The sequence below is a fragment of the Neoarius graeffei genome, chromosome 27 (assembly GCF_027579695.1).
Source record: "Neoarius graeffei isolate fNeoGra1 chromosome 27, fNeoGra1.pri, whole genome shotgun sequence".
Lineage (NCBI taxonomy): Eukaryota > Metazoa > Chordata > Actinopteri > Siluriformes > Ariidae > Neoarius > Neoarius graeffei.
The window spans coordinates 41,653,219-41,670,859 of record NC_083595.1 but is presented as its reverse complement, the minus strand read 5'-3'; the positions used below and the strand labels follow the sequence as shown (position 1 = coordinate 41,670,859).

The following is a 17,641-nucleotide window of genomic DNA, read 5'->3' as shown; positions in this document are numbered from 1 at the left end:
AGTATTTTTCTAAGCTCTAAACAATCCACAAAATGTTCTTAGCCTTAAAACTGCTCAAAACATGGTCCCAAACCAGACACAATTACAATCGTGTGTGGGTTTTTTTGTTTTTTTTTTACATCTTTGTTTCTTTCTTCTTCTTTTTTTAATGCTGTGCTCTTAAATACAGTGTCAAAGACCCAAATCCTCTTAAGTCTCACAGAAAAACTCCATCTACCATGAAAGAGTAACACATCATGGAAAAAAACAGGCTCATGGTTTTGTGCAGTCACACAGTATGATTCTCGAAGTGCAATCAGCAAAAGAAAGAGAGAAAAACCTTTTTTTCAGGTTACAGGGTTTTCTGTCGCTGGTTTGGCTCTATGTGCATTTCTCATTTGAGCCATTATGAGGTGTGGTGGTTCTCAACACCTGCAACTAAACTAATCCTATAGAATGTTGAGGTGCAAATATTATTTTCACAACATTACACAAGATTGCACTTGAAATATAATCACTTGTTTTTCTTTTCTTACATAGACAATTTACAGTTACAATCTGCCAATTTGATATGTATTACATATTTCTATAATTTTAGCCATATATATATATATATATATATATATATATATATATATATATATATATATATATATATATATATATACTGCATATTTTATCTGTTTTAATAGCTTGAATTATTTTATATTTATTTGATTGTTTCCCTTTGTGCAAACATACAACAATGTGTATTATTTAACATCTTTATAATTAATTTTGCACGTTTTTTAGAACTCACAATCACTACAAAATACGTCTAAGATGTGGATGTGTGCATGTGACTGTATTTATGTGCTTTGTCTGTGTGGCTGTGTATGTGTGTTGTCTAGGAGTACTCCCTGCCCTGCCGGTATCCATACCCTCCCTCTTCTGCTCCCTCTTGTACATATTCTTCTCTTTTTTCCCATCCGTCAGGCCATCCTCCATTCATCTGTGAGGTCGCGCCATATGTCTTGGCTGGCGCACCTAGAGCGCCGTAGTTTTGTGTGATGTCACCTGTCTCCTCAGCCAGCTCATCCTCATCGATGAAGCCACATTTCTCTTCACTGGTCTGCTCTGGATCAGCCCATGGCTGTTTCTCACCCGATGCGAAGAGGCCATAGAAGATCACACCACCGTAGTGTACCAGTGAGGCAATGAGGAACACGTACTGCCACTCTTCTCTGGTCTGAAGAAGAGGAATTATGTTGATTTTACATCTTATTTTAAATGGAGCATATCAATTTTAGTCCATCATAAACAAATAGTAGAGAAGTTATGTACAAGTGACTGGAAGGTTGTGAGTTCAAATCACAGATCTGACAAATGGACATGCAGAACTGTTGCACTGCCACCTTGAGCTTTTGTTGAATGACTTGCATATTAATGTTACAGGTCGGAATTGTAGGTCAGGTGCAATATTTTAACCTCAGTTGGAATTTTTAACCGAGTTCATAATTTGCTAGTTGTATTAGGGAGACTTACTATATCTAGGGTTAGGTTTAGGATTAGGATTTGAGAAGACTTTGTATTTTAAATGACCTGATGAAGTAATAAGACTGGACTCATTAATAAATTCAAAATATATATCACTCCTTCCATTGCCACGGTTGCTGGTGTTGGGTTGAAAATCAGAAGGTTCTGAGTTTGAATCCTGGTTAAGTATGAAAAAAGATATTTTAAAAAAGGTAGATAGGAATAGCTATAGACAAACAATAGGAAACACCAGGTAGGTGCAGACAGACAGGAAGTGAATGGAAGAACGAGAGACAAAAGAAGTGATGGAAAATCCCTTTTAAGAATCTTAGATAATCCAAAATTTTACCTAGGTTGGAAATTATGAATTAGGTTGAAAAAAAATAACCCAGGTTAAAAAAAAAAATCACCTAGGTTGAATTTTTTTTAACCTGTGATCTTCAGTGGTGTCCAATTCTGAGTTGGCATTTTTATTAAAACCATCAACATCTCATCTCATCTCATTATCTCTAGCCGCTTTATCCTTCTACAGGGTCGCAGGCAAGCTGGAGCCTATCCCAGCTGACTATGGGCGAAAGGCGGGGTACACCCTGGACAAGTCGCCAGGTCATCACAGGGCTGACACATAGACACAGACAACCATTCACACTCACATTCACACCGACGGTCAATTCAGAGTCACCAGTTAACCTAACCTGTATGTCTTTGGACTGTGGGGGAAACCGGAGCACCCGGAGGAAACCCACGCGGACACGGGGAGAACATGCAAACTCCACACAGAAAGGCCCTTGCCGGCCACGGGGCTCGAACCCGGACCTTCTTGCTGTGAGGCGACAGCGCTAACCACTACACCACCATGCCGCCAACCATCAACATATATATCTATTTTTACTTCACAATTTTCACAATGCCCTTCAACTACCTGCTGATCATGGCACCAGTATGACTTTATCTCTAGCTAAAGCATTGCTTTAGTCTTTGTCCAGCTCTCTCACCGGCTCATCTGCACACTCTGCTCAAACAGATCAGCTTCCAAAGCTTGAACGTTCATTCTAATACCCTATTAAGACCATTGTGCTTGTCATCTCATAGACTAGCTGAGTCATGTCTTTGATTCAGAACAACTGTGCTATGTAGCTGAATTACATTCTGGAAGTTTGTGTTTAACATTTGCTATTTCCTTGACTTCTTTGTTGGATTTTTCGTTATTATGGTGCTGAACATCGCTTAAAATGGTAAGAAAGATGCTCTTACTCTTTTATTTTCAGGAGAAAAGCACAAAACCTGACTGTTGTCACTTATGTTTGAGATTGTTGACTTTTTTTCCTCCTATTAAACCCGGTTGTAACATTTTTCTTGTACTAGCTGCAAACTTCTCACAAAAAATATAGCATCAATCAACAACCACAATTTCTAAACATATCACATATACAGTATTTCAGGGAGGAGTTTATCTTTAATCAATAAAATAAAGCACATTATAAGTCTACAGCTTCATGTTAGATTCAGCAGATTTTAATGATAACATGCAGCATTGTCACAAGACAGAGGCACAATGGTCAAAGATACAGTCATGCCATCATTGTCACAGACAAAGAATATACAATACATTTGCATTTAAAAAAAAAGAAAGCAAGAAAGCAATACTGATCACAGAGCAAATATCACATATTTTGTCATCATCTATTACTTTAAGATGTTCCTACCTTATTTTTGGTCATAGCACCGACAATCAGAGGGCACACCATGCCTGATAGGGTCCCCACTCCATTTGAGATGCCCATTAGAATACTGGCATAACGTGGAGCAATGTCTAAGTGGTTGACATTGAAGCCTATCGAGAAGGGAAAACAAACATTTGAAATGATTAATGATCAAGAAGAATTATCAGAAGTACTTTTTTAATGAGTAACAAAATACCCTTGTAAAAAAAATAAATTGATATTACTGTTTTCCAACCTCTGTCCATTAGTGGAATTACATTATTCAATTCCATTCAATATGTTTCAATTCCGTTCTTGTCATTTACACACCATGTTTCACTGCATGTATCAGGTTATGTAGAAATGCATGGTTTTCATCAGTCATGCAGTGGAGTGTTTTTGCATTGTGCTGTAGTTTCAGTCTTGAGAAATGGTGATGTGACAGTTATCAGTGTTGATACAGTATGTTATCAGTATGAAACAAAACATGACAGCTAATTGTGACCAATAAAAGAGTCTAGAGTTAGTACAGCAACACATTTGAGTTCATAATATTTAACAATTATTCCACGAAATCGAGTCGTACATGAGCTGATAGCCGACGAGGCACATAGTGCCAAGTCGTCTATAAGCCGTGTACGATGAGATTGAGTGGAACAATTGTTTTATTATATCCACATTCACTGGATTTTGAGAAACGGAGCATTTTTATTTTTATTTTTTGCAAATTTGATTAATAAAAACTAGTGCTGTCAAGCGATTAAAATATTTAATCGCGATTAATGTCGCGACTGTCATAGTTAACTCGCGATTAATCGCAATTTAATCGCACATTTTTGTCACATGAAAAACCATTGTAATTCTCTTATCAGCATAAAAAAGTGAATGGGCTTGCTCACCATTCGAACTACGGGGGTACTCGGGGGATCCGAGATCCCCTGAAACAGACATGAGATCCCTTGAAAACATGATTTGGGAAATGTTGGGGGGTCTCTAAAATATTGGCAAAATGATGTTTATTGACATAGCAATCGTGTGTAACGGGAAGCATTTGCATATCCGAAGTGAGCGCGCGATGGAGATCCGCGCTCTGAGACAAGCGCAAGCACCCCCCCCCCAAGGGAAAATAAGGGACCCCCCCGAAAATATCGGCATAGTTTGAACACTGGTTGTACCAATGTTTTTTTTTATTGCAGAGCATACCACGTCTTGTCACAGCCACTGCAAAGTGGAGCTGGAGCCGCCGATGGGAAAACGAAACCTAAAGCCGAGCACCGTGGCTCTTCGGGGGAGGGCAGAGGACTCTGGCTGTGCGGGGCGTGGCATCATGTCACAGAGCGTTAATCTCGCGATAAAAAAATTATCGCCATTAAAATTGAGTCAAGTTAACGCGTTAATAACGCGACATTTTTGACAGCACTAATAAAAACTTTACACAAAACATCAGACAAAATCATTTCAGCTTAGGCGGACTTCTTAAAAACCTATCGATGGCTGCACGAATTGACTTTAGTGTTTTTTGTTGGGGTTTTTTTGTAGAAAGTGCCATTTTGCCATCGTGCCGAGGTATAGAATAACTTTAGACATTTATTTAATTCTTCCTTGGACATTTCAGTTATGTAATTTTCAAACTTCTTTGAGCTGTTGAACCAGTCTAAAAAAAAATCCAACAAATTTTAATGCTTAAAGATGAAGAATGTAAACAAATTGGCAAAATGACAGGAGCAATTTGTGAAAAATGCTATAATAATAATAATAATCTCATCTCATTATCTCTAGCCGCTTTATCCTGTTCTACAGGGTCACAGGCAAGCTGGAGCCTATCCCAGCTGACTACGGGTGAAAGACGGGGTACACCCTAGACAAGTCGCCAGGTCATCACAGGGCTGACACATAGACACAGACAACCATTCACACCTACGGTCAATTTAGAGTCACCAGTTAACCTAACCTGCATGTCTTTGGGGGAAACCGGAGCACCCGGAGGAAACCCACGCGGACACGGGGAGAACATGCAAACTCCACACAGAAAGGCCATCGCCGGCCGCGGGGCTTGAACCCGGACCTTCTTGCTGTGAGGCGACAGCGCTAACCACTACACCACCGTGCCACCCAATAATAATAATAATAATAATAATAATAATTCTTGAAAAATAAAAAAGATACGTTTTTACTATCAAATACTTTTATTCCATATTTTGTTGCCTTTTTTGTATTTTTTGTGGTTTTATTTTCGAGTAGAGTTTTTATTTCATCCTCGGCTGGTTCAGCAACACGCTCCGCCTTTTTGTTTCTCTCTACCCATAGTATATGAGCTGATAGTCTAGTAGTAGAGTAACCAATCAGAATGCGTGATTGCTCATATCCAGTGAATGTGGATAGAATAAAACTAGATATTAGATTGATTGGGACTATAACAATAAGACATTATTAGTAAGCTGACTAATTGATTTATATGTTGTTGGGGGTTTTTCTACATAGTTGATTTCTGGCATACACCAGGGGCATTGCTTGGTCACTCTCCCCTTTTGATTAAATTTTCCACCACAGTGAATGAACAATTTCAAGGCATCATGAAGAACTAATTGGAGAAGGACTGAAAGGTTATACCAAGTTATTAATGTCATGTATATAATCAGTGTAGTTCTGTCCTCATTTCACCGCGCTGAAGATACAGAAACCACATACTGCATCAGTATACTGCATTTCTTCCCTCATCCACCCACATTGAGGGTGTGGATTTTTCAGTATCTCTGACATTCTGCTAGAAAATCTGACTAAAAATAGATCGTGCAGCCATCTTGTGGAGCAGTGGAGCTCCCCACCTCCCGCTCAGTGGGTTGTGTCTGCCTGTGCAGGCAGTAAGGCAGCTCTCGGGGGAAAGAGCGGATGAATTATTTAATGGGCACAGTAGAAATACACTCTCTTCTCCAGCTGCAGAGAATGGATCGAGAACACTGTGAGAACACTGCACTGAAATGAAGCCCTATTTATGGTGTTTTCTTTTCTTTTTTGTTTGTTTTGCCGTAATCCAAAATTACTGTGAGGATCATCTTGAGTAAATAAATTACATCTGCAGTTTTGGTATACAGTGAATGATAATTGCTGAAAAAAAAAATCCCAATGTGGACAATTCTCTCAACAGAACACCACAAACTATAGAAACTATGAAGTGCACTGCTGTATTAAAACTTAATGTCTTTCTATGGAAATTTCTGGCTTCCCTTTCTTCTCAACCAAAGTCTTATTCAAAATCACTGTAAAATCACATTTTATGATAGTTTTGGTGAATTATGAGTAATATTTCGGTATGTCCTATAATAAGTTTTATATTCTAGTTGACTCACCTGATATAGCAAATCCACTAAAGCCCACAGCTAGCACTAGGAATGAGATGGCCATGCCTTTACTGTGAGAGTATCCTACTATTAGCAGCAAAGTAGCCTCCATGCCAAAGCCTAGAAACAAGAGGAAGAGTTTAGTCGACACTTTTAAGCCATTAAGTATAATCCTGACAATGAAATGTTATACCAGTTACAATATATCAGTAATTCTGTCATACAGATTCTTTTGCCAAGCAAAAGAATTGCCAAGCAATTAAGTTTTGCCAAGCAAAAATTAATTTCTGTACAATCAGTAATGTAGAAATCTTGTTGAAGGTTTCAAGATCTACACATGGTGGTATGTTTTTATTTGCAGACAATGATCATGCACACAAATTGCTTGAAAATAAGTGATTAAGCCTACATTCTCTGTCACTGTTAAATTTTTTGGAAAAACACCCTACCTTTTTTTGCATTCTGATTAATTTATGCATTTTAGAACGAGCAAAAATAAGTCTGTTAACAATTTAGATGATCACACATCATATCCAATGCACATTATATTAATTGAACTTGCCAAGCACTAGAACATATCAACCGAAGAATGTACCACTTTGTGAACTAAGATTTCTGCAATAAGTTGATGGCGAGTTCTTCTGAAATCAGTTTTAATAATAGCACTAAGGGCAAATAATATATATGATCATTTACATACAAATGTTCTGTACAGTGTAGTGATAATACACACCTCCACAATTCATGATCTTTCTGACATTGGTGGTAGACATGATGTTCTTACTGCGCAGGAAATCCGCTATCTGCCCTCCAATGGGCACGATGATGGTCATCACCAAATGAGGAAGGGCTGACAGCATGCCAACCTGAAAAACAAAACAGTTGTGTCTAATTAAACTTAGTCATTGAAGTCCCATTCTCATTGGAAGAACCTGGTCATATAGATATTAGAGAAATATAATTATAAAATGCATTTTTATGTATATAGCTAATCTTCATTCATAGCAGTATAAGCAATATTACTAGAAAAAAACAATCAAAATACTGTGTATTTACATGATTGAAAAGGAATGTAACTAAATCACTGTTCCTCTTTCAGATTTCCAAAGACCACTCATTTGTAACGCTTTTACTTCACCTAATATATATATTTATATTCATTAAAGAAAGCCTAAAAATCATCAATTTGGTCACCTTTTGGGAAATGTTTTGTCAATTTGATTTGACTAGAACAAAATATATAGGGTGGGTCAATCAGCAAAAATGTCTGTTACATACAGTATGTTAAAAATGGAGAAACTATTTTAAATCCTTATGTTCCTCTTTGGGATAACCAATAAATGATAAAATAAAAACACAAATTAAGTAACACAATTCAGAATCAATGTGCAATGCATTACCAGCAGCATATCAACAAGAAATCAGTGTAATGACATTAATTACTGTTCACGCTTTAGGTCTTTTCTTTTAGAGATGAGGAGAAAATAAATAAATGAGATGCAAATGCTGGCTTTGGTGACAAAGCACTAATGCATAATTCATTAAACGAGCTAACACCATTGGGAATGGTGAAGGTTACAGCTTTGTTAACTAATTTTGACCACAAACACACAAGCATAAAAGGACATAGTTGGAGGTTTTTCTTCATATAAATACACACAAAGATATGAAACACTACAGCAGCTGAGTGTGCTCTGACCTTGCTGATCTCAAAACCAAACACTTCCTCGAAGTACGCTGGCTGGCTGATGAGCAGCAGGTAGAAGGTCCAGCTTCTGCAGAAGTTGGCCACGATGATTGCATAGACAGGCATTGAGGTGAAGAACTTTTTCCAGGGTGTCTTGAATTTCTGAGGGTAGAAATTTCACACAGTGATGAAAGATTCATTAAATTCAGACCCATTTCTACCTCTCAAAATTATAATGATATTTACCTTAGAAATCATTTTAAACCATACATCCTGCACTGACTGCTAAAACACTTTATAAAAGACCTTTGCTAAGGCCGAGTCAATATTTGTTTGTCTCTCAACCTCCTGCTCTGTGGGAAAGGGTAACCTTAAAGAAGCGTCAAGTTGTAAATGGCAGCAATATTTGCTTTTTCTAAGGCAGCTGAAAGTTAACAAAATTTCAAAGCTCACCGAATACTATCTATGGCACAGAAAAGAGACTGCATCCTCAGTTTATAGCCTACCTCATGACTATTTACCACCATACAACTGTAATCTATCTATCGATCAATCTATCTATCAATATATATATATATATATATATATATATATATATATATATATATATATATATATATATACTGTAGATAGATAGATAGATAGATAGATAGATAGATAGATAGATAGATAGATAGATAGATAGATAGATAGATAGATATTTATCAGTTATTCCACAAAATCGCGTCATACATGAGCTGATAGCCGATGAGGCATATAGCACTGAGTCGGCTATAAGCCATGTACAATGAGACTGAGTAGAATAACTGTTTTATTCTATCCACATTCGCTGGATTTTGAGAAACCGAGCATTTTTAATTTTTTTTTTTTTTGCAAATTCAATAAATGAAAACTTTATACAAAACGTCCGATAAAATAATTAAACAAACCGGCGAAATGACAGTAGCAATTTGTGAAAAATGCTATAATAATAATTCTTGAAAAATAAAAAATATATATGTTCTTACCAACAAGTACTTTTATTCAATATTTTGTTGCTTTTTTTTTTTGTATTTTGGGGGTTTTGTTTTTGAGTAGAGTTTTTATTTCATCCTCGGTTGGTTCAGCAACGCGCGGCGCCATTTTATTTTTCTCTACTCATGGTATATGAGCTGATAGCCTAGTAGCAGAGTAGCCAATCAGAGCACATGATTGCTCATATCTAGTGAATGTGGATAGAATAATACATTTTGTTGTATTATTGCTCCTAATTTGAGCACGCTTGTGTCTAAGGATTACCCTATTCTTTTATATACATACACACACACAAAAGTCGTAGGCACATGTGAAGAAATGCTGTAGACCAAAAATGACTTAAAAATAATGAAATTAAATGTTTCAACATTAAAAAAAATACTATAAATAGTAATCAGTAAGCCATAATAAATGAAACAAAGTCGATATTTGGTGTGAGACAACCCTTTGCTTTTAAAAAAAAAATAGTAGTTTCAGGTACAGTGAGTTCAGTTTTATGCGGAAATGAGCTGTAGGTTTTACTGAGCGTCTTACAGAACCAGCCCCAGTTCTTCTGGACACTTTGACTCTCACACTCGCTTCTTCATTTTGCACCAAAACCCAGTAGCCTTCATTATGGTTTCTTTTTTCATCTGAAAAGTGCTCTCTTATGTAATATGCTGCTCAGATACAAACTTTTTTTTCCTGTAACATTTAAATTTGTCCTGGAGAACAAACATTTGGACTCTAAAATGCTTTTGTACTGACTCGATAATGTAGAAGTCATAAAATAGACATTTATAACAAAGTTTGTATGGAATTTAAAAAATAGGGTGCCTAAGACTTTTGCACAGTACTGTACATGTATATATATTTAGATTAGCTAAGGATTTTAACTTCAAGCTGAGTGACAACTAAATCTCAGCTTCCTTTAGCTAAGCACAATTCAAAATCCCTTGAGGTTTACTGTAAGCTTGAGGAATACTTTCTCATTACAGTAATGAGTAAACGAGATTGCACGTGAGAGATATAAAGGACAAAGAAAACACTGGGGAGCATACATCAAAATGAGTAACGACTGAAGGATTTGCTCTCTGCTATTCTTCAAAGAGGTTGATTCAAGGAAAGCTCTGAAATTTTTTACGGCTAAAATCACTTTGGCTGTACATCAATTGCAAACCTTTTTGGCCATGGTATCATTTCCTTTTAAAGTAAAAAAAAAAAGCACCAGAATTTCTTTTTTTCTGGTTGAAAACCTGCTTTCTTTAACAGGATTCATCACCCATCGATCAGTTGGGCTTTTGCAGAAAAAATTGATTGATATAATATGACATGATATGATAACTGATATAATGAATAATCATAATCCTGTCCCTCACCTCAGCAGGGCCCAACAACTTGGCGCTCTCTCCAATGCTTTCCTCAATGTAGCAGCGTTCCTCGTCCGTGATTGTCGGATGCTCAGCAGGACTCTCATAAGACACCAAGATCCAGAACATGTACCACACAATGCCAAAACTCCCTGAAGCAAAAGCCAGGAGGTGAACAAAAGAGAGAAAAAATTGAAGTTAAAATTTTTTTAGCATTATTGTGATGCTTTCTGAAAGGCTCAGTGAGTCTCTATGACTGGCACATGAAGTGTCAATATGAGGACAGACCCATGGAAACATCAGAGGAAAAATCAATACAGTGTCAAATAATAATCCATACTATGGTTACAGCTCAGCCACACTCTGACTGTACTAGTACACAGACAGACTCAGTGGCCCGTTTAGATCAAATCTATGTATATATGAGTATATCATGGACACATATTATATATGATGTAATATGTCTTTTGTGACATCACTAAACCTACCATAGACATAGAAGACAGAGGACCAGCCAGTGTACTGTACCAGGATCCCAGCCAGAGGCATAGCCACGACTGCACCAGCATAGGATCCTACATAAAGACAGGGAGAAAAAGAAGATTAAAGAAAACTTTCAAATAGAGAGAGGAATAAAATAAACTCCTATATACAATGTCAAGGTATTAAAGGGAAATAGGCTTTATTTCAGAAAAATAATTTCACACTGCAGTACACCACAAGGAAATTACATTTGTAGACGGAACATACGTAGTAACGTGCTCAGAAAGGAAACATCCTTCAGTGGCATCAATTCATCCGTAGATCAATTACGGAAGAGAGAAAGAAAACATCCCACATTTACAGACTTGCTGTCCTTACTTTCATAAATACATAGCTTTCCTATTAGTTATGGAATAATTCAATGTAGTTCCTGAATAATATGCTTGAAAATATGATCATATGAATATATTTGTTGCAGGTCAGAACTGTAGGTCAGGTGGAATTTTTCAACGTAGGTTAGAATTTTTAACCCAGTTCATACTTTACTACTTGTATTAGGGAGACCTACTACTGTATGTCTAAGACCGCGAGCTAGCCTAGTGGTTAACGTGTCTTCCTCTCAAATGGGAGATTGTGAGTTCTACTTGCGGTTGGGTCATACCAAAGACCATCATAAAAATAGCACCTACTGGCAAGGCACGCTGCAATACAGATGTGAATAGGGAGTCAAACTCTTGCGGTTACCAGAGGACTAGCCCCCTGCTGTAACCCTAGCTGTATAAGCGGGAGGCCGAGGGCTACAGAAATGGAGATCAGCGTCGCCCAGTGTGCCTTAACAGTCTGGTTATTACTGGGACGGGAGACTGCCTGGGAAGCCCAGGGCATGGTGTGGGAAGGACTTTAGACTATGTTTAGGGATAGGATTTTGGAAGACTTTGTATTTTAAACTACTTGATGATGTAATAAAGCTGGATAAAATATATATATAACACTCCTTTCATCACAATTGCTACTGATCTAGTGGTTAAGGTGTTGGGTTAAGAATCTGAAGGTTCAGAGTTTGAATCCTGGTTAAGTATAAAAAAAGATATTTTTAAGAAATGCTAATTAGGTAGATAGGAATAGGTAGACAGACAGAGACAAGAGGAAATACTAGGTACAGAGACAGAGAGGAAGTGGATGGAAGAAAGAGAGACAGAAGAAGTGATGGAAATCCCTTTGAAGAATTTTAGATAATCCAAAATTTTATCTACGTTGGAGATTATGAACTAGGTTAAAAAATTTTAACCCAGGTTAAAAAAAAAAAATCACCTCGATTGAAAATTTTTGACCTGTAACATATTCGCCTGAGGTTTTTAAGCTGTGGCTACCTGAACCAAATGTAAACAAAGGAGGCATTTCATTCAAAGTTAGCATTTTATGCAAAACAGTATAACAGTACATAGCTTTCCTGTTAGTTTTATTGGAGTTACTGAATAATTCAATGTAGTTCCTGAATAATATGCTTGAAGATATGATCATAATATATTCATATGATCATATCTTAAAATATTCATATGATCATGATCATATCTTCAAGCACATTAATAGTAACTACATTGAATTATTCAGTAACTCCAATAAAACTAACAGGAAAGCTACGGACTGTTGTACTGTTTCGCATGAAATGTTAACTTTACAAAACAATTCAGTAAAATGACAATAAATGGCTTAATTTGCTGATTCATTCATTTTCAGTAATGGAGGATCTCGAGTCTATCCCAGGAACAATAGGAGTGAGATGGGACTACACCTATACTGGGTGCCGGTCCATTGCAGGGCACAAACATGCACTCACACCTAAGCGCAATTTTATCATAGCAGGTTCACCAATTAACATGTTTTTGCGAGGTGGGATGAAACTGGAGAACCTGGAGGAAACCCACATGCAGATATGGAGAACATGCAAAACCCAGTAACAGTAACACAGACAGTAACCAGATCTCAGGATCCAACCAAGGACTCTGGAGCTATCAGGCAGCGCACCACTGTGCCACCCATTAATGACTTAATGTATGGTAACAATATGAAAATATATTAATGCATTTGGATTCTGGTTCATGGTTCTAGCTCTGTTATAGGCAACTACAAAAAGGTAATAATAATAATAATAATAATAATAATAATAATAATAATAATAATAATAAAGGTTCCACAAGAGGGACAAACTGAAGAAGAGTGCTTCTTTTGTAAGAGTGTAGTACATAAGACGCATAAGACTACACAAGTTATAACTCGTCAGCAGAGATTAATCATAGAAAGAGATAACAAAGAGATGGAAGCTTTCTTAAGACAAAACATTTCTCTACTTTTAAGTAAATGACAGACAAGAAACAGAGACTCTATAAGAAAATGCCGTAAAGGTCGTTTGTCTCAAAATGAATAAAAAATAAGTAAAAATAAAATAGCACATTTGTAATTGCTCACATCAATTTATCTGTGCTTACCACAAAAGGAGGTGGTGGCCAAGCGACTCCTCTCCAGAGGCGGGGCCCATTTACTCCAAATCCCGTGGCATGCTGGGTATGTCACTCCCTGTCACACAATCATATTATACTAATCATAAGTATAAAGATTTAAGGTATTGCTTTAATGTTAAAGTAAATCTTTGTAAACAATTTCTAGCTCACATCACACTATGAGATTGAATAAAATAGACTGATGTGAACCCCTTAACTGTCTGAACAGATTTGTATTTGAAGGTATTCTTAATGGAACATAAACCATAATCATGAGATTTTATACTTGAACCAGCAATAGAGAAATATTCAGCATCATTTTGTCAGTTTAAAAAAAAAAAAAAATTTTACCATCCAATCCTAATGCTAACACTAGTGTTACCATATTAATGTTCCTTATAACTCTGGCCAATTTATCTCATAAATTTAAATATCACACATAAGACAGCCCAGCATATCAAATGAAATCAGACCTGGTATGAACCCAGAGCAACCAGACAAGCTCTAAAACCGAACACACATTACTGAGATTTTGACTGATTGCTATCATATTTTCTTATTTATCACCTGTGGGAATTCCCATAAAACACCCTGAAATGTCTTCTACTAAAGGCACTGTGTCAAAATTATAAGTAGCAATATACTCATGGAATATATGGAGTCAACTCGAGAATTATTGGCATCCCTCATAAACACTATCAAAGATTATGTAAGTAAATAGCACATGCACTGACTGATATTTTCATTTTATCCATACAATCAAGCAGAGTAATATCATGGTCAGCAAACCATTTGTTAGTAGTTTTGGCAATGTGGGCAGGTGCTAAGTCCTGCTGGAAAAGGAAATCGGTGTCTCCATAAAGCTTGTCATCAGATGCGAGCATGAAGTGCTCTAAAATCTCCTGGTAGATGACTGTGTTGACTTTTGACTCAATAAAACACAGTGGACCAACATCGGCAGATGACATGGCAACCCAAATCATCACAGACTGTGGAAACTTCACATTGGACTTCAAACAGCTTGGATTATGTGCCTCTCCACTCTTCCTTCAGACTCTAGGACCTTGATTTCCAAATGAAATGCAAAATTTATTTTCATCTGAAAAGAGGACTTTGGACCACTGAGCAACAGTCCAGTTCTTTCTCTCCTTAGCCCAGGTAAGATGCTTCTGATGTTGTCGCTGGTTCAGGAGTGGCTTGATATTAGGAATGCGACAGTTGTAGCCCCTTTCCTGAAGACATCTGTGTGTGGTGACCCTTGATGCACTGACACCAGCCTCAGTCCACTCCTTGTGAAGCTCTCCCAAGTTCTTAAATCGACTTTTCTTGACAATCCACTCAAGGCTGCAGTCATCCCTGTTGTTTGTGCACCTTTTCCAGCCAGCCTTTTAAGCAATGACCTTTTGCGGCTTACCCTCCTTGTGGAGAGAGTCGATGATTGTCTTCTGGACAACTGTCAAGTCAGCAGTCTTCCCCATGACTGTGGTTGCGTGTATTGAACTAGACTGAGAGATACATTATATTTATACTGTTTTACTCAAACTTGAAATGAAATATTTAAATATTTATAGGGGGTTTTTTTGCACTGTAGACCATAATTATCAAAATTAAAATAGAAAAAAAATGCTTGAAACAGTTTAGTTTACATGTAGTGAGTCTAGAATATATGAAATTTTCACTTTCTTAAACAACTGATGGAAAATATTGATCTTTTTCCACAATATTCTAATTGTTTAAGACACACTAGCATGTTTGGATTTATGGTCTGGCAGAGGCAATGAGGTTTTGTGCTGAAATATCTTGATACGTAACAGAATTCATGATGCTACCTATCTTCCTAAGAGCCCCTGAACCACCAGCATAAAATACCCACCACCATATTTTACAGTAGGTATGCAAGTACAGTAGCCAATGATGTGAAAAGCTTATTATATTTATTTTGGTCTTATTTGACCAAAGCACACAATTTCAATCGTAGCACCAGTGACAACTGGTACAGGTTGTAGACTGCTCTCAGAAAAGGCATGTTGAACTCCAGACATCTTATTATAATAGAGGTGGGGCAATTGTGGAACTGTGATCTTTGTTGACTTCTTTACTCTGTCAATATTTTCCACACTCTGTGGGGGGACAGTATGTTCATGCATCCAATTTCTTGCAAATTTTCAATTATTACATATTTTAAGGTTTAAAGGTTTTATTATTGTGTTTAATAGTGGTTTTAAGAACGTATGGAATTTTCTATCGTTGTCCAAGTTGCCCAGGATGGGTGGCATAATGGTGTAGTGGTTAGCACTGTTGCCTAACAGCAAGAAGGTTCTGGGTTTGGGGTTTGAGCCCAGTGGCTAATGGGGTCTTTCTGTGTGGAGTTTGCATGTTCTCCCCATGTCTGTGTGAGTTACCCCCACAGTCCAAAGACATGCAGGTTAGGTTAACTGGCTAAAATCGTCCATTGATCAAGCCAGGTGAAGGATGGGCTCCACCAAGTTTAAAATGTCCTAGACACACCAATAATGGACTGTTAAAATGTCATCATTGGTACTCCTATGGGACAAAGAAGTTACTGTCCAGGTCAGTCACTGGATATTTTCACATTGAAAGCTCTGTGATGTTCCCAATGGTAATGGGTGACAAAGGGATTTTTCATGTGTGCACTGTCAGGGAAACAGGAAATGGTCAAAATTTTTAGGGATTGCAGTAACTGTCACTTAGATTAGTGATTTTTTTCCTCAATAAAACATATTTGTAATGCCGGGATTGATTGATTGATTGATTGATTGATTGATTGATGGATGTCCTGCAGTACTGCGCTCAGTCGCACACGTGACCTGCTCACCTCCACAAGCCCCTGTAATATCCTGACGAATATGACGCAGCCGTAGTGCACGCGCGCAGCTGACGGGATGAACATGTTGAGGGTGGAGGTGAGAACGATGGCCGCCCCGAACACTCTGACAAACAGAGACACACCATCACCTTTACACAAGTGCAAGAAAACGTTTGCAAAAAGACAAAAGAATAGAATTTAAATTAGAATTTTGTATATTCCTATAATAAAATACAAAGTATAATAAATGCAGCCTATATTTCTATCAGCAAATAGCACATCTGTTCGCAGTCTAAAGGTTGGTATCTGATCGAAGCTTTGTTCCTTTTTTTTTTTTTTTTTTTGCATATTCTTATTTTGATCTACCCACGTCAAAAAGGAACATTGTCAGAATGAACAGGCACATGGCAGCCTAATTTATTTTTCTATATTTTAGTATATTTATTTCTTTAATTCGTTAAATATCATAGTGTCTCTTTAGAAAAATTTAAATAAAAGAATGAAAAACTGAACTAAGTGAAAGGATTTACTTCTTGCTAGATTGATTTTCCAGGACAAAATCCTAAATTCACTAACACTGAGTTTAAATGTTTAAAACGTACCGAAATGTTGATTAACCTATAAATCGAATACAAGATGATACACGAGATACAAGATGGTTATCTGTGCCAGTGTTTTGGGGTTTTTTTTTCCCAGCAAGCCTAAACGTTTAAAAAACTCCAGCTTTGTTGCTGTTCAGCATCAATACCAGGCTACATGCTCAGAGAGAAAGGACTACAAAGTAATCTCCATCCCTATTGCGTTTTAATATGAAGGGGTATGACTAAGCCCCGTGGCAGCTTCTTCATGCCCCCTCCATGCCCCCTCCACCCCTTCACTGAACGGATTAGACACGGTGTTCCCCCGGGATCTCATTAACAGGTGGAGAAAGCCAAAGCCCACTTTCCCTGGTGTGTTCTGTCGCCAAGCCAAGGGCAATGTCCCCGCGACAATTAACGGCCAGATTTTAAATAAATAAATAAATAAATAAATAAATAAATAAATAAGTGTAGGCCATGTCTGTGAATTTTTCGTTGTTTTTCTTCTTATTTCTTTAGATAGATAGATAGATAGATAGATAGATAGATAGATAGATAGATAGATAGATAGATAGATAGATAGATAGATAGATAGATAGATAGATAGATAGATAAGAATTAATGCTTGCTTTGTAATTACTGCAATTGAAAATGCGTTAAATACAAAAAC

The 17,641-nt window shown here is 37.1% G+C and overlaps 1 protein-coding gene across 2 annotated transcripts in view; it reads right to left on the bottom strand.

Moving 5' to 3' along the window:
* Positions 1-865: 865 nt before the first annotated feature.
* The window catches only part of slc17a6b (solute carrier family 17 member 6b), a 27,741-nt gene continuing 10,965 nt past the window's right edge, over positions 866-17,641 (bottom strand). For both annotated transcript variants that reach the window (XM_060911443.1, XM_060911444.1), the window contains 9 exons: positions 16,403-16,517; positions 13,555-13,642; positions 11,074-11,160; positions 10,595-10,737; positions 8,235-8,384; positions 7,269-7,401; positions 6,545-6,655; positions 3,201-3,328; positions 866-1,207 (listed from right to left, as the gene is read on the bottom strand). In XM_060911443.1, the coding sequence (XP_060767426.1) occupies positions 866-1,207; positions 3,201-3,328; positions 6,545-6,655; positions 7,269-7,401; positions 8,235-8,384; positions 10,595-10,737; positions 11,074-11,160; positions 13,555-13,642; positions 16,403-16,517 (1,297 nt within the window). The remainder of the gene's footprint in view (positions 1,208-3,200; positions 3,329-6,544; positions 6,656-7,268; positions 7,402-8,234; positions 8,385-10,594; positions 10,738-11,073; positions 11,161-13,554; positions 13,643-16,402; positions 16,518-17,641) is intronic.